The 18,665-nt window shown below is 57.4% G+C and overlaps 1 protein-coding gene across 3 annotated transcripts in view; it reads left to right on the forward strand.

The window, feature by feature from the left end:
- Positions 1 to 18,665, forward strand: part of PIEZO1 (piezo type mechanosensitive ion channel component 1) — a 103,229-nt gene that overhangs the window by 14,476 nt on the left and 70,088 nt on the right. For 2 of the 3 annotated variants that reach the window (XM_054048838.1, XM_054048839.1), the window contains exon 1: positions 11,435 to 13,637. The exons of the other annotated variant lie outside the window; for it this stretch is intronic. In XM_054048838.1, the coding sequence (XP_053904813.1) occupies positions 13,448 to 13,637 (190 nt within the window). In that variant the 5' untranslated portion in view covers positions 11,435 to 13,447. Of the gene's footprint in view, positions 1 to 11,434; positions 13,638 to 18,665 lie in introns of those variants that run through there. 3 annotated transcript variants of the gene reach the window in all.

The following is an 18,665-nucleotide window of genomic DNA, read 5'->3' on the forward strand; positions in this document are numbered from 1 at the left end:
AGCACAGAGCGATCTGTCGGCCTCTGAATTAGTGGGCAAGTGGGTTTTTCATCTGGGCGCCAAGTGCGAGGCAGCATGGGGGTGCGCACCCCGGGGAGGCTGGAGAGTGTGGTGGGGCGGGCAGCTCAGGTGGGACAGAAATGCAGTCAGGGTTGATTTCCCTGTGATTTGCTGGGGGTGTGTGGGGGGGAGCAGTTGGCTTAGGGAGCCTGCTCTGGTGCCAGAGCTAAAGCTCTGGTCCCACTAGCATGGGGAAGGGAAGCCCTGGAGCTGGAATACTAAGGTGACCTGGGACGCCCGAAGGAGAAGGGCAAAGTCCTTTTACCTGAGGATCTCCAAGCACTTTACATCCTCTTATTGTCATGGTAGTGGGGTGTGTGTGTGTGTGTGCTAGGTGCTTTAGAAATGTCTAAGATGTTCTCGTAGCCTCCCGATAGGTCATGTCCCCCTCTGTGAAATGGGATAATGGAGGCACAGAAGGGTTAAGTGACTTGCCCAAGGTCTCACAGTGCAGCAGTGGCATAACCAGAAGTAGAGCCCTGGAGTCCTGTCTCCCAGTCCCCAGCTCTAATTAACATGCCACCATCCCTTCCCCACCAAGGCTGGTGTCAGCCAGAGACAGCACGCTGCCTTCCAGCTGTTTGAGGCACAGCTGCCCATTCTCGTGGGCCCTGAGATTGCCGGCGCTGGGAGCGTGATGGGATCCCGTCGTTCAGTTCACTGTGTAACGTGTGGAGACACACATCTGTCCTGTCTTCCATGGTGTGAAAATAACCCCCCAAGTGCAGGAAGAGCGATGGCTCTGCAGCCTGTGGTCACACGCGTGTCGGCCTCACCCTTGGGCCACTGATCTGGTTGACACCTCTCTGTGGCTTGTTTGGGATGAATGCGAGGCCCGGGTGTGAAGTAACATCGTGGGGATGTTTGCCTGAACTGCCCCTCCGCCATCCCGGCTGGGGAGCTGGAGGGTGGCTTCATGTCACTGCCGTGCCGTGGGAGAACCCGGGCAGCTGCCCACTGTCTGCGTCCATCTCACCCAGCTTTGCTGCCCCAATGGGAATCAGGGATGCTCTAAATGGGGCACTGGGGTGAGTGCTCTAAGGAACAGGGGAGCCAGGAAATGACTCTAAAGGGGGCTGTAGGGGCAGTTCGCTGGATAATCGCTCTCATCTATGGCTGTGCGGGGGACGTTGGAGGGTTAAATGCTCAAAGCATCCCATTAACGGGGCGTCCCTTGGCTATGTCCCTTGTTCCTGTCCTCTTAACCAGGGCTGTGGCGCCCTCCGTCGCTGCCCCCCATTGTGGGCATGTACAAATAGCGCTGCGTTAATTACTGCAGAACGTCAGCGGGTCCCTGTGAGTGCGGCAGCAATTAATGAGGCCGGCTACTTAGCATAAAGTGCTCCCGAAACCTCTTCATTTCCAGTGAACCAGCCACTGCGGAGCTTCCCGGCTGCCAAAGGCGGCGGTCGGTTCAGGCCGATCCCGCGAGGGGGACGCTCTGTTCAATAGGCTGTGCTCCGTGTGTGTGACACCGCAGTGTCTGTGGGCAAGCGTAGCACCGAGCAGCCTTCCCGGCACGAAGAACCGGCTGCTTTTCCGGGGGCTCTGGGGCTGGCTGGCTACTTGAAGGGACTTGGGCCAAGAGGCCTGGAGGCTGCTTAATGTTGCATTAAGAAAACACCTGCCTCGACCCGGCAGGTGGCTTGTCCCTGTTCTACCAAATCCCTTCCTTTCTGCTAGCGACCCAGCCAGAGAGCCCGAGTCCCAGAGCAGCACAGCTTGGAGGTGCTAGCCACTGACTAGGAAGTAGCTCCTACCCCCTGTAGTTAATGCACCACCAGCTATGCTGGGCCGTGACCTGGGGCTTTCACGCCACATTCTGCCCCCCCCAGTTTGCTTCAGAACCTCCCTTTCTTCCAGCACTAGCTGCTGCCGCCAGTAGTTTGTGAGCTGGAGCTGGGGTTCATCCTGAGGAGAATGTGAGCTTGGGGTAGCTTCCCTTTACGTGCCCCGGTCCGAGGGCTGGGTGGACGTGGGATCTGCACTGTTTCTAACATGGAAGCGAAATGAATCAAGTCTGGCTGTGGATTTACTCTGGGGCTGATGATCCAAACCAGTAGGGTTCCCTGCAGCCATCGTGTAGCCAACACCCCGTATCCTGGCAAGAGTAAGTTGCTGTCTGTCGTTCTGGAGATGGCTTGCTATCGGCTGGCAACAGTGAAATGGGAGATGGGGCACATGCTGTTCCTTGACTATCTTCAGCTCCTTGCTGGAATTCCTGCTCTAGGGGATGCACCTGTTGTACTTAAAGTACTGCACAGGATCTTTTTAGGGGGAATAAGGCAAAGCGCCACATTTATTAGCAATACATGTATTTATTAACACTGTATTATATGCATATAATATATTACACTTACACTCTCACACACACTCAAACACACTCCGTCTTGTTGTACCAATTAGTTGCTCCCCTTAACTTCACTGGCCAGGTGAGTTAGATGGGGGAGGGGGTGGAGCCGGGCTTCTGCCGATCCGGATCGATGCTCCCATGTTGACAAGACGAGACCCGGGGTCCTCTGCAAGACACATCACTTTTATAGCAGCTTTCCTCTTATGCAAATCTATACCAGATTCAAACTCTGTGTCTGTGTCCATTGGTCCTTTGTGCTGCTTTCTTTTGAGTGTTGTCCCAATGCTGCAAAGAGGGTGTTTCCAAAAGAAGGTGCTTGCTTCTAAACCCCCCCCCCCCTCCGAGGCCGTCGGTATGTCTGCTTGTTTTTAATGAGCCCACTTGACACGTTTTATTGTCCTTGGGTCTGGCTCCCAGCCCCTCTCCAACAGTTGAGGCTGTCTGAAGGTGCTGCCTTCCATGCCTTGCTCATCCACACCTCATTCATTCAACAGGGCAATTGATTAAGAGTGGGGGGGGGGGGGGAGAGAGAGAGACCTCTTGTTCTACTGCTAGCAAAAAGAATTTTTTCTTCTATCTTATTCTATCCTTAGGGGCTCTAATATTATACCAAGGGCAATGCAAAGTTTCTAAATGAGGCTTTGATACAAAATCCCATGAAAACAGGTCACACGTGGGTAGACCCACCACAAGGTTATATGAAGAGGCACAATGTAAAGTCATATGAAAATTATCAGAGATTTATCTACACACCTGCCATCCGTTCCAAGAACCTGTCCTTCTTGGGTCAGTCGTTCAGGATTACTGCCCTCAAGGTGGGTTTCTCTACCAGCTTCCTGGCTACACCCATGAGATCCCACTGGGTGGGAAGGGGTTCAGTGGAGAGATTAGTCCTGCCAAATCAAACTAGTGGGACTGAGCACCTGCTCCACAGAAATGTGATTGATTCCCATGGGGAGGCCAGGGGATGCTGGTGGCACAGCTCCCCGAAGCGCTGATGTGGTGATCTGGGGCCCCTAAGTCCATAGATGGCACTGCTTTGTAATCAGGGTACAGTAGTGATTGTACTGGTGATATTCCTCTCCAGGGTCATGGGCCTTTGTTGTCCTGGGTATTGAAGGGGGGACCAAGTTAGGAAGCTCTTCCACAGAGCTGAGAATGTCTCTAGAGTCCAGTTCTTGACTTGCAGACTTTTCTGGAACCGGGGAAAAGCAAAAATTGTCGTTGTCTTCTTCCTTCCTTTTTTTTTTTTTTTTTTTTTAAATTGTCTAGCTCCTTCTTTCTCTGCTTATGAAATACCCTCTCCTGTCATTGGCCAATATATCTTGCTTTGAAATTTTCTGCACCAGTTGTTACTCTGGCTCGCTAAGCCGGCTGGTTGGCCACTTTGGCTTCCCAATCATTGATATTTCTGTCGCAGTGGGGGAGGACGTATTTGGGTCTCTTCCTCTCTTTGCCTCGTCACCTCCTGCCCATTTTAAAGTTCACCGTAGATTTTTCCTTTTGGAACCTGTCGTCTTCCCTGCAGAGGACGTGTCCAGTCAAGCAAAGCTAAGCTTTCATAGGCATGTCTTCAGCACTGTTTGTGCAACATCGCTGGAGAACCTCTCTATATGCATGACTTTATCCGGCTACCTGAAACGAATGCTAGCTCAGAGACCTTTCCACCCCCTGGATATGCCTGGGATAACTATCCATATTACAGCGCTGTGGAGTAAAGTGGAAACATTACACTATGGGAAAGGGGGACTTTGTTCTCATGCATCACCCTGTGCTGTTCCAGACTTGATGCTGCAATCTACCATGTGGTAGAACATGTCTACACTCCCACTATGCTACAGCGTAAGCCCTCTGTAGTGCACGTGGAGAAAATCACTCCTACTTCCCTTCTGAAGGTGACCTAGAGAGTGTGTCTAGATAGTCTAGGACCCCCTTGGGTGTGGTGTAAACAGTGATAACTCTGGAAGGACTCGGTCAGTTGTTGTTGTCAGGGAGCACTCCAAAGCAAGGGGACCCATCCCATTGAGAGTACTTGACTCCCTTGCCTTGCCCCCCTTCGTGTTTCAATAGATGATATTGATAGTTATTTGTAGTATCGTATCGCCTGTGAGCCCTAGCCGTGGGCCAGGCCCCACTGTGCTAGGCGCTGTACAGAGATCGGACAAAACAACTGCCCCTGCCCCAAAGAGCTGACAATATACAGATGAGACAACAGATGGAGCCAGCCAGACCCATGGGGGAGCACAAGGAAATGGTGCTGGTCAACGTGACCGGCTGTGAGCTCAGCACCGCAGCAGCCGAGCCATGGCCATGTGTTTCTGGCGGCTTTGAAGGAGGAGGAGGAGGGAGCTTTGGAGACTCGGATGGGGAGCTCCTCCCAAGCGTGAGGGGCAGTGAGGACCTTGTGGGACTAGCCCCTCTGCTGGGTTGCCCCAAAGCAGGCACACAGCAGGTGCGCAGGCTTCCAAGGCTGTTTATGGCAGGACTTGGGGCTCTTCTGGTTTTGTCGCTCTCCCCACACAGTGCCAGGGAGCACTCAACGGGCCGGATGCTGCTCCCCTTCTCACCCTGAGCATCGCTCTCCTCCCCACGCGTCACTGTGACCAGGGGCACAACTGGGAGAGCAAAGCGCTGCTCAGTAGGTGCTTGAGGGTGGGGAAATCTGTCCCCTGTGGGGGGGGAAAAACCCCTCCTCTCTCTCCTTGTCACTGAAGGGGTGGCTAACCTGTGGCCTGCTTACCAATCACGGCTCGCCAGGCAGCCCAGTCCGCTGTTCCTCAGGCATGAGTCACGCCAGCCCTTGGAGTGAGCTGATGGCTTCCTCTGAGTCTCTCTAGAGCTGCTGTAGTCATGCTGGGGTCATGCACAGCACGCTGAGAGATGAACGCCTCTTCCTTTGTGCAAAGCTGTTAACTGACTTATTCCCTCTGGCAAGCTCTCCAGATCCTCACTGATCACGTTCCAGGCTGTAAATCTGACACCGGCAAGTCTGGGCCCTTCACCTGGCTCACCATGCCAGCGGAAGCCTGTTTCCTGAGCGCACCCTCTTCTGCACAGAAGGGCATTAGGAGGCAGCATGTCCATTCTCTCGAAATCTGGGCCGGTTTTCTCTCTCAGCAGCGTGAATCATTATTCTCCTGAAGTGCCCAAGATAAGAGTGTGACCCTCTCTAGTCTCTGTATCAAGGGGCTGTGATGGCCTATCAGCCATGGCTTAGTGCTCTGGCAGAAGGAAGTGGAGGGTTCATAGGATACCCTGGCTAGCCCCTGCACTACATAGGATGAGCAGTGGGATCCTAAACAGGCCTGCCCAGGCATCCACTCCCGCTGCTTCCAGCTCCGGCGTCCCAGGGCCCCTGTGCAGACTTGCAGACTCCCAGCTGTTGCCCAATTGACCTGCATCTGCTCCGATTTAAAGTGAGACCCCTCCAGTTCTCTAGTGGGCCAGTGCCAATGGTGAGCATGGCACAAAGCAATGGATGTGTCGGGTTCAGGTTCCCTTTCCCAAGAAGGCCAAGCTATAGACCTACCTAGTTCATCCCACAGAAAGTCCCACGTCTACCACCATAGATGGACTATATGTGTTGGGTACATGGGCCTAGGCACTGCCCCTCTGGGACCCAGCACCGCTCTGAGATCCACAGTCTAGTATCTTTAGGGAGCCAATTACTGTTCTGAGAGCCAGAGGATGGTGGAGTGGCCCTTTCTTCTACAGACTGGGCCATAGAATGGCAAAGCTAGAGAGCCACTGGTTTCGACTCTTGCTTGCAGCCTGGTCAGCCAGTGTGCAGCCCCTGGCATAAAGAGGGGCCCTGGTGTCGGTCGGGGTCTGTGCTGTGCCCGGCTCGGTGGGGGGCCCTGGTGTCGGTCGGGGTCTCTGCTGTGCCCGGCTCGGTGGGGGGCCCTGGTGTCGGTCGGGGTCTCTGCTGTGCCCGGCTCGGTGGGGGGCCCTGGTGTCGGTCGGGGTCTCTGCTGTGCCCGGCTCGGTGGGGGGCCCTGGTGTCGGTCGGGGTCTCTGCTGTGCCCGGCTCGGTGGGGGGCCCTGGTGTCGGTCGGGGTCTCTGCTGTGCCCGGCTCGGTGGGGGGCCCTGGTCTCGGTCGGGGTCTCTGCTGTGCCCGGCTCGGTGGGGGGCCCTGGTCTCGGTCGGGGTCTCTGCTGTGCCCGGCTCGGTGGGGGGCCCTGGTCTCGGTCGGGGTCTGTGCTGTGCCCGGCTCGGTGGGGGGCCCTGGTCTCGGTCGGGGTCTCTGCTGTGCCCGGCTCGGTGGGGGGCCCTGGTCTCGGTCGGGGTCTGTGCTGTGCCCGGCTCGGTGGGGGGCCCTGGTCTCGGTCGGGGTCTGTGCTGTGCCCGGCTCGGTGGGGGGCCCTGGTCTCGGTCGGGGTCTGTGCTGTGCCCGGCTCGGTGGGGGGCCCTGGTCTCGGTCGGGGTCTGTGCTGTGCCCGGCTCGGTGGGGGGCCCTGGTCTCGGTCGGGGTCTGTGCTGTGCCCGGCTCGGTGGGGGGCCCTGGTCTCGGTCGGGGTCTGTGCTGTGCCCGGCTCGGTGGGGGGCCCTGGTCTCGGTCGGGGTCTGTGCTGTGCCCGGCTCGGTGGGGGGCCCTGGTCTCGGTCGGGGTCTGTGCTGTGCCCGGCTCGGTGGGGGGCCCTGGTCTCGGTCGGGGTCTGTGCTGTGCCCGGCTCGGTGGGGGGCCCTGGTCTCGGTCGGGGTCTGTGCTGTGCCCGGCTCGGTGGGGGGCCCTGGTCTCGGTCGGGGTCTGTGCTGTGCCCGGCTCGGTGGGGGGCCCTGGTCTCGGTCGGGGTCTCTGCTGTGCCCGGCTCGGTGGGGGGCCCTGGTCTCGGTCGGGGTCTGTGCTGTGCCCGGCTCGGTGGGGGGCCCTGGTCTCGGTCGGGGTCTGTGCTGTGCCCGGCTCGGTGGGGGGCCCTGGTCTCGGTCGGGGTCTGTGCTGTGCCCGGCTCGGTGGGGGGCCCTGGTCTCGGTCGGGGTCTGTGCTGTGCCCGGCTCGGTGGGGGGCCCTGGTCTCGGTCGGGGTCTGTGCTGTGCCCGGCTCGGTGGGGGGCCCTGGTCTCGGTCGGGGTCTGTGCTGTGCCCGGCTCGGTGGGGGGCCCTGGTCTCGGTCGGGGTCTGTGCTGTGCCCGGCTCGGTGGGGGGCCCTGGTCTCGGTTGGGGCCTCTAACTCTCCCGTAATGCAGCTAGTAAATCCTGTCGTGCCAGGGGAAGTGTCACTCACTCCATTTTGTGGCTTTGTCTAGGGTTACCATTCGTCCGGATTTACCCGGACATGTCCTCCTTTTGTGTGCTAAAAATAGCATCCGGGGGGAATTTGTAAAGCACTCACAATGTCCGGGATTAGCAGAGCGAGCGGCTGGGAGGGCTGCAGGGAAGTCCCGGGCTGGACTCAGGAGCAGCTGTAGAGGAGCCGGATCCGCCCTGCATTCTGAGCCGGCAGCTCCCTTGCAGCCCAGTCCAGCAGCACTGTGCAGGGCCAGACCGGGTTTTGTTGTGCAGGGCCAGGGACCGGGTTTTGTTGTGCAGGGCCAGGGACCGGGTTTTGTTGTGCTGGGGAGCTCAGCCACGTGTCCGGCTCGCACAGAGCCCAACACCCTGTTCTGAGCAGCAGGGTAAGGGGGACCGGGGGCAGGAAGGTTCTGGAGGGGGCAGTCAAGAAACGGGGGGGGCTTTTTGGGGGGAGTGGAGAAAGTTTTGGGCAGTCAGGGTACAGGTAGGGGGTAGGGTCCTGGGGGGCAGTTGGGGGGGGGTCTTAGGAGGGGGCAGTTAGGGGACAAGGAACAGGGAGTCTTAGGTAGGGGGTGGGGTTCTGGAGGGCAGTTAGGAGCAGGGGTCCCAGGAGGGGGCAGTCAGGGGACAAGGAGCGGGGGGTAGGGGGCTGGGAGTTCTGGGGGGGAGCTGTCAGGGGGCAGGAGTGGGGAGAGGGATCGGAGCAGTCAGGGGACAGGGAGCAGAGGGGTTTAGATGGGTTGGGAGTTCTGGGGAGGGAGTGGGGAGTGGTTGGATGGGGCGTGGGAGTCCCAGGGGTCTGTCTGGGGGTGGGGGTGTGGATAAGGGTTGGGGCAGTCAGGGGACAAGAGGCAGGGAGGCTTAGATAGGGAGTGGAGTCCTGGGGGGCAGTTAGGAGCAGGGGTCCCAGGAGGGGGCAGTCAGGGGACAAGGAGCAGGGGGGGAGTGTTTGGGAGTTCTGGGGGGGGCTGTCAGGTGGCAGGGGTGGGGAGATGGATCGGAGCAGTCAGGGGACAGGGAGCAGAGGGGTTTAGATGGGTTGGGAGTTCGGGGGGGGGCTGTCAGGGGGTGGGGAGTGGTTGGATGGGGCGTGGGAGTCCCAGGGGTCTGTCTGGGGGTGGGGGTGTGGATAAGGGTTGGGGCAGTCAGGGGACAAGAGGCAGGGAGGCTTAGATAGGGAGTGGAGTCCTGGGGGGCAGTTAGGGGCAGGGGTCCCAGGAGGGGGCAGTCAGGGGACAAGGAACGGGGGGAGGGTTGGGGGTTCTGGGGGGGCGGGAAGTGGGAGGGGCAGGGGCGGGGCTAGGGCGGGGCTCCTCCCGTCCTCTTTTTTTCTTGCTGAAATATGGTAACCCTAGCTTTGTCTTGCTGTGTCCTCACCTCTCCCTGCTGAGTTGTGCCTGCCGTTGCACTAGCCGTCTCCTCCCCTTACCCAGCAAGCGGTGGTTGGAGATGGGTTGGAGATTGCACCGGGTGCAAAGCGGCTGAGCGAAGGAGACAGTGAGGTTTCGTTTCCTTTGCAACCAGTGTGTAGCCGTGGGCAAATCCCTTGCACTGAGCAATTCTGATTTTGCTTCCCAGCCTTGTGGGCAGGGCCGCTCCTAACCCTAATGTGCAGCCCAGATTCATCTGGGAAGATTTCAAGGCTGGGTTAAAGATCAGCGTTTAAACAACCCAGCAAAGTCAGAGCTGAGCTGTTCCCGAGCGGTGATTTATTCTCTCCTCACATAAAAGTATTTGAAAGAAACAAACTCCTGGGGCTGGCAGCTCCAACTCTGAGTAACGCATTAACCCTCTCCTCACTCCTGCACCGTGACCGGTTCTTCCACCCCTCCCTTGCCCCAAGCGCTTTGCCCCCGATTCTTAGAGCTGCTTAGAAACGGGCTCCCCATTTCCCCCATCTCTGAGGGTCCGGCTCGCCACGCTGCTGCCCTTGCTGGGAGTCTGTAATCCTGGCCCCCGTCCTGCACTGTGCAGGTGCTGCCTTTACTGGCCCAGGGCTATTCTAGCCCCATTGAAACCCCAGAGGAGGAGCCACCGCAGCCTGGGTCAGAGCCACTTGTGCTGTGAATCCCTAGGTAGTTTTTGCCATGCAGCCACCCCCACCCCAGCTGTGACGGTCTCCTCTGTAAGCTAAGCAGGGTCAGGCCCATTCAGCCTCTGGAGGGGAGACCTCCGAGGAGTTCTGGGGAGCTGCAGGAAGCTGATTCGACAGGAGGTGCTGTTCCCTCCGCAGCCATCCCATGCCCCAGCCATGCAGCTGCGGCCTAACCCCCCTGGTGAGTGTCAAAAGTCCGTAGGTGGCTGCCCTGGTGCGTCAAGCTGGGAGAGTCCCCGGGTGACCTGATGGTGACAGATGCTCTGAGATGCATCAAGGCTGCTGTTGGCTCCCCAGACTCCTTGCTGGGGGCAGAGCCGAGCTGCTCTGTGCCAGAAGCCCGCTGGCCGCCCTCCGCTGATGGACGGGGTTTGTGCAAGGGAAGTGGCTCTGAAAGGTGCTGGCTCCGGGGGGGTTGTCTGCCTACGTCAGCGCAGTGGAAAGGATTTCATGGGCACGTCAGTTCACTGTTTCTCAAGTAGCCCTGCGCTGGGGAGGGGGGGAAATGGGGGGAAGCAGCGTACTCCAGAGAGGCATAAAATAATCAACCCATCTCCTTGGAAAAGTCCATAAAACCCAGTGCTTTGGCCAAATCTGGAAGATGAACAGCTGTCTGCCCAGAAAGCAACCAGCACAAAGCCCTGGTGAGGGAGGAGGAGGCAGGATTCAAATTCAGCAAACTTTAGCCCATGCAAAAAAATTGCTGCTTCTCTCCTCTTCCCCCGCATCTTCCTGGCTCTGGCAAGCCCCGCTGGCTAGGCATGGCTGCCCCCTTGCCCCCACTCTAGAGCTGTGTGTGTAGGGGGTGAGCCTGAGGGATCTGGGCAGGTTAGTGAGACCAGCAAGGTGGGCGAGGGACCCTTCGCAAGAAAGAGGGCCCACTCAGCAACCCCTAGTGGCTTTAACTGGGGGGCTTGGACAGCACCTCTTTACTGCCCCCTCCCCCCCCCCCCAAGGGCAAGGCCCTGCCAGCCACAGGCCAGCGGGGTGAATCCGTCAGGTTCCTTCCCCACAGAGTTCCTCTGGTCCCTACAAAAACACAGGGGAGGATTGGATCAGAGACTGGGAGTGGATGGGCCATTACACAAAGTAAAACTATTTCCCCATGCTTATTCTCCCCCTACCCCCCCGCCCCCTACAGTTCCTCACATCATCTTGTCAATTGCTGGAAATGGGCCATTTTCATCACCACTACAAACAGTTCTTTTTCTCTCCTGCTGATAATAGCTCAACTTAACTGAGCTTATAGTCGCAAAAAGAAGAACAGGAGTACTTGTGGCACCTTAGAGACTAACAAATTTATTAGAGCATAAGCTTTCGTGGACTACAGCCCAAAGAAGTGCATCCGAAGAAGTAGGCTGTAGTCCACGAAAGCTTATGCTCTAATAAATCTGTTAGTCTCTAAGGTGCCACAAGTACTCCTGTTCTTCTTTTTGCGGATACAGACTAACACGGCTGTTACTCTGAAACCTGAGCTTATAGTGTGTATGGTAACTCCCACCTTTTCATGTTCTCTGTATGTAGAAATATCTCCTCACTAGATGTTCCAGTCTATGCATCCGATGAAGTGGGCTGCAGCCCACGAAAGCTTATGCTCTAATAAATGTGTTAGTCTCTAAGGTGCCACAAGTCCTCCTGTTCTTTTTACGGATACAGACTAACACGGCTGCTACTCTGAAACTTTTTATTAATTTTCAACATTTGTAATAGACTCTAGACTGTCTTATAGATCCTGGTGAGAGGGCTCGGAATGAGAAATCTGAAACGACTGGTGCTGTTGAGCTTGGAGAGGAGATGAACAGGAAAGGCCAGTACAGAGGTGGTCGCAGTCATACTGGCACAGAGCGGGCAGATTGGAAGCTTCTCTTTACCCTTTCTTTTAATCCAAGCGCTGGGAGACAGTCCGTGCAAGCAGCAGGTCTAAAGCTGATAAAGGGAAATGCCCCTTTTACGCCAGGCCTAATTAACCAATGACCCGAGGAATTGTTGAGGCCAGAGCGAAGCAGGTAGAATTGAAAGAGGATTAGCCTTGATAAGGATAATCAGAGCCTGTGTGATTACATTGGATGGGATAGAAACTTTTTAAAAAAGGGAGGGGGAATAAACCCTCATGCTTCAGGACATAAGCTAGCCACTAAATGATGGGGGTCAGGAAGAAACTTCCCTAGGGGCGGACATTGCATAACTGCAGCCCAAAGGGGCTCTTGCACCTCCTGTGAAACTCCTGGTATTTGCTACTGATAGAGACAGGGTGTGGGACTAGATGGACCTCTGGTCTGATCCAGTCTGGCAAGCCCTGTGTCCCTAATGAAGAGCGTTCTCACTGTCCTCTTGGCTATTGCCCCATCTTGGATCAAACTCCGAGTCCTAAATCAGTGCTGTGGCAATTGTAATCTTTCTGGTACCTGGAATGGCTCCAAGAGTGAGCTGCGAGAGGGGAGGGTCCAGGAGTCCCGGACAGTGTCCTTTGGTACCAGTTAGCACAGCAGCACGTTTGCACATGAAAAGACCTTTGTGCTCAATTCCTCTGGCCTGTTGGTCTGACTCGGCAGGGCCAGAGCACCCGGCAGTAGCAGCCGGACGTGGAGGAACAGAGAACCACCCCTTCTACAAAGGCACCTTCCCATGGAGCACCACTCCCATTGTGCTGTGCCGGGAGCTTGGCACAGGTATTCCTTGGCCACTGCTGAGCTAGAAGGGGCAGGGCTGGAATGTGGAGTGATTGCTTTGAACTGTCACCTGGACAATGTACTTATTTATCGAGGGCTCGGTTTGTGTTAAGATGCAGGATTGAAGGAGGAGCTGCATAGGGGGAAATTAGTATCCATCTTTCTTATATGTGATTATATATGCATGGAAAACTCTGTTGTGTGGTGGTGGTTTTGTAACCTTTAGAAGTGTAGCAATACTTCATTCCGTCTTACCTCTTCCCTGTTCGTTCTGGAGGACTAGAGAACTAGGTGTCTGCTTTTCCAGAGACGGTAACTAGAAGGGCAGGGCCAAGAGAGATTTTCTCCCAAGTGTTTCACAGATGTTCTAAACAATCCAAGTTTTAAGATCACACATGTCAGATCTAAGTCTGTTGTGACGTCCGATCCCACTGCCCACCCACACATCTGCTCGAGGACTCTGTGAAGACAAGGCCTGAGATTTGTAGCTTTAAAAATACATGGACTATACCCGAGTCAGGGAAAAGCTTTTCAGCTTTTCTTTATACGTATAAAATCTTGAAGGCTGGCAACCCCTCCTGCTCTTTAGCAGAAACTGGCCGTGTATTTGCACCTTCTGGCTGGATTGGCTCAAGTGAATGAGTCAGAAATACCAAGAGGGAAAATAACTAATGACCATTGGCACCCCCAAGCTCGCTGAGCGGAGTGAACTGGAAAAAGTCAGGCCCTGCCCTTTGCAGCCATGCCAGGAGCCAGCAAGGCTGAAGGATATTTGCGAGCCTAACGAAGAGGTGAAAAGGGTGAAATCAATGGAAATTAGGAGCCTAAGTAAAATAGCTCTGTAGATCTGGCTAAACTGGCTCCATACCACAGGGAGCTTCCAACGCTGCCCTGCTGGGGTGACTTAGAATCAGCTCGATGAGAACATTCCCCATTTACCTAATAATCCACCGTGCTGGGGACATGGCCATAGAGTAACACCCCATCTTCCCCATCTCTGACTCCGGTGCCCATTTGCTCCGTTTACAAGTTCAGAGGTGATGCCCGCCCCCTCCCGCGCACTGCTCGCCACCTGCCTTGCAAGGGGCCAGAGATCTGACCACAACACTGGGCTTTTCCTGCCTCCTGCAGCATCCGTGTTCCATGCTGCGGTTGGGACGGTTTTGCTGAGGAGGCGTGTGGCAGGATGGACTCTGCCGGGGCTCACGAGTCCAGACTCACTATCCGCAGGTCAGCAGGGGAGCCTGTCAGGGGCCAGGATGGAGACGGAGCGGAAAGTGACCCCACATAGTCACTGCGATGGCTTCGGGTGCTGTAAGCAGGGCAGGGGCAGTGTTCATAGAATCACAGACTATCCGGGTTGGACGGGACCTCAGGAGATCTCTAGTCCAACCCCCTGCTCAAAGCAGGACCAATCCCCCACTAAATCATCCCAGCCAGGGCTTTGTCAAGCCGGGCCTTAAAAACCTCTGTTGTGGGGATGGGCCTTGGTGTGATTAGTAACCAGCCCATTCTGGAGGCTTTAGTTGGAGTGAGGCTGGGATCTTCCTCATTCTGGTCAGGATCTCCCCAGCTTGGCCAATCCAGCGTCTCTTGGGCTGGGGCGGCCCCCTAAGTACTCGCAAGTGGCAGGTTTGCCTTGCTCCAGACCCGCTTGTAGGCCGGGGCTAGGAGAGGCAGGGAGCAGGCAGCGGGTTCTGTGATTCTTCTGTCTCTTGCTTAAAGCCTGTTCTTGTTTTTCCAACACTCCCTTAATCACCAAGGACTCTAAACTCCAGGGGGTTCAAGTGGATGTTACCAGTCTGACCAGCTCAGCGGTTTCCTCTTCATCCCCACAGCTGGCTTGTGAATGGTGGGAGGGTGGCTGCTAAGTGAGGAAAGGGCATAAATCAAAGGGCTGGAACAGCTGGCCGGGGAGTGGTTGGGTAATGGTGCCTCTCCCTTGCGAGCAGCAATCCAGATCTGTGCACTCCATTGGCCTGAGACTCCGCAGACACCTGTGCTAACAGCAATGCACAGCACAGCGTCTCTGCCCTTCACCAAACCAGCTGCAATGGGGCATCTCAGGGGGCAAGCAGCTCCTTCTTCCCCGAAGCTGCCAGCGCCTGCAGAACCCAGGTTGTGTCCTTCTCCAGCTCGCTGGCACTGCTCTCCTCCAACCGCTGCGCCGTATGTTTTGTGTGTTGGCCACTGTCCATCTTAAACTGCAGTCGTGGTCAAAGTTAGTATGTAAAAATAGCCCCTTCTCGCTGCTGTGTGTGCGCTCGCAGCTCGGCTGGGACAGGCAGGTTTCACTCCTGTTGGCCCTGGAGAGCCGGCTCTGCTGGGGGCTGGGAGGGCTGCGTTCTGACCTCTTGAGAATGCGAGAGTCAGACGTGTGAGTGAGGCTGTGAGAGCCAGGCCAGACCCTGCTGCCGGGGACTCCCGCGCAGCCCTGCTGGAGACCACGGGGAATTCAGAGCCTGCAGCTGCCCGGGCGTCACTCTGTATCGCTGCTGTGGAGAGGAGCAGAAAGAGCCGAGCTTGACTCTCCGATCCCAGCACTTGTCGAGCAAACCTCCATCCTCCTCCTTGTAAACTGGAGCAGGCTGGATCCGGAGCCAGCGAGAGGCAGCAAACAGGAAATCCTGCGATGCCTTGTTTTTCTTTACTGCCTTTCCTGAGGAACAGGAGGCTTTCAGGCTCCATAACTTGCTCAGCTGGTTCTCAGATACGTTTTTGACAATATCTGCAGAATCCTGCTGTCCCCGCCCAGCCCCTGTGATTGCACATGACGGTGTTAAATTGCAGGCGTGTGAAAACTCTGGGTCCAAATCCCTGTGCTGCTGCTTTTAATGCCCAGTCTGGGGCAGCACCCCTGTGCTGTGTCTGTGCTGGGTGGCGAGGCACAGTCTGGGAGGGCGAAGCTGAATGTGGATTTCTCTCCCCTGCTCCCCCAGTAGGTTTTCTGATCCTCTCCGGTTTACTGGAGGTGGGGCGGGGAGGTTGAGCAGATTTCCTGAATGCCTCTGTGCTCTGCACCAAAGCTTTCCTCTTCCTGGCGCGAGCACGTGATGGGGGAGCTGAGACTGAGATAAGCCATTAGCCCCAAAACACTGGCTGCATGAGGCCTGGGGGATGTCACCGGTGCAATCCATGCCAGCGGGCTCTGCTCCAGCTGTTCCTTCCTCTCTGCCTGGCCTCGTGGGCAGGGGCAGGGCTCTCCCCATCCCTGGCGGTCTGAGCACTGCGCCGCTCCAGGGAACGCTGCGCGACGGGCCTGGGCTTCTGCCCCACCGAGGTCTCGTACCTCTGGCCTGCGCAGAGCATCTGCGGTTGACTAAAGTGAAGGAATTCCCTTGGGTTTGAAATCGCTTTCGAATGCATCCGAATAACCCCGACTCCTCTGAATGCCACCCCCGTAAAGTGCCGTCGCTCTCGGGTGCGGAGATATAGCTTAGCCCTAAAGGGCAGGGCCTTTCCTGTGCGGTGCACACTGCCCGTGCAGGCCAAAGACGCTTTGCTCGGCCCCCTCTGCTCAGGAGCTAGAGGAGCATTGGGTTCCCCTCACTCATCGGTGGGAGGGCTGGGAATAGAACCCAGGTGTCCTGGCTCCCAGCCCCTTCCTCCCTTGTGCCCAAGGACTGGTGTGCTGCATGTCTCACGTTAAACGTGGACAGAGGCTGCCTGCCTGGGCGACTTGCCCTTAGTTTGGAGAAGCCAGGCACCGGCCAGGGCTGTGCTGCATGTCTGGGACAGCCCAGCGCACTGGCAGCAGCTTCTGAAGGTGTGCCCGGCACATCCCCAGCAGGGGTCACTGCCACCCACTGGAATGGGTGCAGTGTGCGCTCCTCACTGTGCTAGCCCAGCTCTGGGTGAGGCCATGGCCCAGCTCTGTGGTCCCAGCCACTCTCGACTCTCCGGTGCCATGTGCTTGGGCAGAACCAGGGCTGGCCCATGTGTAGGGACATAAGGGGAGCTGGGGAGGCTCTTGTCTCTTGCACTCCCCTGGGGTGCCTGCAGGAGGCAAGCTACAGTGTGGCCCTTAGGACTTGTCTACACTTGGACACTACTGAAGTAGCTACTCCGGAGCGGTTATCTTGCTGAAAGTCCCTGTGTGGCCAGAGAGCTCCTAGGGCGCCAGTGTCTTTGGGCAGCGTGTGTGTTTTCCCGCTATCGCTCAGTGACGTGGGTTTAACCTTGCTGCGGTGGGATGGCGTGGCGCGGGAATTGCAATGGCTCTGCTCACGCTGCAACAAACTGGCTTGGTGGTGGCATGGCTGTCCTAGTGGAGACAGTTTGCCCCCGTTGTGCGCTCTGGGGATGGGGGACAGGAGGGAACGTGCCTGGCAGAAGAGGCAAGGTGCAGTCGATGGCGTTAGCGTGAAGGGCTGTGTCTGCTGTGGAATGGGGGTAAATAGCCCGGGAGCGATCCGGTGCCCTGGAAGGTGCCGCTTGCTAGCGGAGAGTTCGTGGCACTTTGCGGCTGACTGGCAGAGAGCAGGAGAGAGCCCTTGGCGGGTATCTTCTCCACTGCCACTTGAGCAGCATTCCCAGCCAGGTGAGGACACAGCAAACCCCGGGATCAAACGCCCAGTCCTGCTGCTCCACAGCTCCTGTTCTCTCTCGGCTGGATCCCTGTGGGGCCTGCAGGGCGCTACCGGGCCTCCGCATCTGAGCATCGCTGGGGCCGTGCGCGGCCCGGCCGTCTATCAGCCTTTGCGGCGGTGGGGTCAGACGGTGTGACCCTGGCAGTCTCTGCTCGCTGTGATGGAGTTACCACGTCTGCACGGCTGGGAATGCAAACCTCCTCCCCTGGCCTGGAGGAACTGCTGCGGCTGCAGAGGAGGAGGGAGAGGTTGGGGAGGGGTCGCCGAGCCTAGGTCACTGGTGTAAATGCAAAGCGAGGCGGCAGCACCCCGCCCCCGCCCTGTGCAGTGGGTTGCCGGCTCAGGTCAATAGTTCTCAAGCTCTGTCGTAGGCTCCTGCCTTCCCTGCGGCAGCGAGAGCATGCGAGCGCCTCCTTGGGGCTAGAACCAGCCCCTGGCTCCGGGCAGTAGCACAGCAGGGCCAGGTCCTCTCTAGTGCCTCCAGCGCTCAGGCCCCGGCGGCTCAGGTCTGAGGCCCTGGGAGGCAGCGCAGGGTGTGAGCGCGCCCCCTGCTCAGTCCGCTTGCTCTGGGGCTAGACGGTTTTGTCCCCAAGGCCCTCAAGACAGCTCCTCTCATCCACCCTGTTCCCCTTGCTCACTGAGTTTTCCGTACCGAATTCCCCACTCCGCCCAGTGCCACCCAGACACTAGCCTATCTCCGCAGCGAAGAGCAGTCCTGCAAACCAGCTGCTGCACAGGGAATGCTCAGCGTGTTCCAGAGCGTGTGTACGGCTCTCTCCCTCATCCCTGAAGTGCAGCTGCCTCTGGGGTGGGACGTGGCGTATGCTCCAGCTCAGCATTGCTGCAGAATAGTGGTTGAGGAGGGGGAGAAGATGAACGCGGGGCTGTCGTGTGTGTGTGTGTGTGTGTGTGTGCGTGCACAGTGCCTAGCACAAAGGCAGAGGCATCCAGGTGTTCCTGCCCCAGGCAGGTAGGTTGCTACAGTCCACCAACCATTGCGCGTGGCCAGAGGCAGCATAGGAAGTGTGTGACTCTGCTCCCAGGCCCTGTTGCCTTGAGGAGCTGGGATCCCGTCCCACATATGGAGCTGCTTCCAGTCCCTCACCCTGGGCTGAGCTGCATTTAGCTGCTAGTCAGGTCTGGTGGCTGGGTCTGCGCCGACTCCTCCCTGGATCAGCCATTCTGAGCAGCTAGAGCCCAGCAGCCTTGGAGACTGCTCTGATGGGGAGAAGAGAGGACTCCCACTGCTTGCTTCCTCACGTACCCCTGGGGGAATTCTGCACCTCTGCGTCTGCACAGAATTTATGTCCCCCACATATTTCTTTGCTTCCCTGCAGAAAAATGAGTCCCATTACCGTTGCACCCAGAAGCCCCAACAAACCCCTGTGCATCCAGATCCCCCCCACACACCCAGATCCAGCACTGAGCCACCCACACCCAGATTGCCCCACACAGAGCCCCTCCTGCATTGCTGAGCCTGCCTTCCCACATCTGGTGCACCTGGCACAGAGGGGCAGCACCCTGTTTCTGGGGCAGGCCCGGTCCTTGCACGGTGCCAGGGTTGGGTGCAGCCTCACCGCTGAGTCTGTGTCCTGGGGAGGAGCTGCACAGTGATCTCCCACTTGTGTGCAGCCAGTGGCCTGTGCTCCCCAATGCCATGCTGGAGTTT

The sequence above is a fragment of the Malaclemys terrapin genome, chromosome 14 (assembly GCF_027887155.1).
Source record: "Malaclemys terrapin pileata isolate rMalTer1 chromosome 14, rMalTer1.hap1, whole genome shotgun sequence".
NCBI classification, from domain to species: Eukaryota; Metazoa; Chordata; order Testudines; family Emydidae; genus Malaclemys; species Malaclemys terrapin.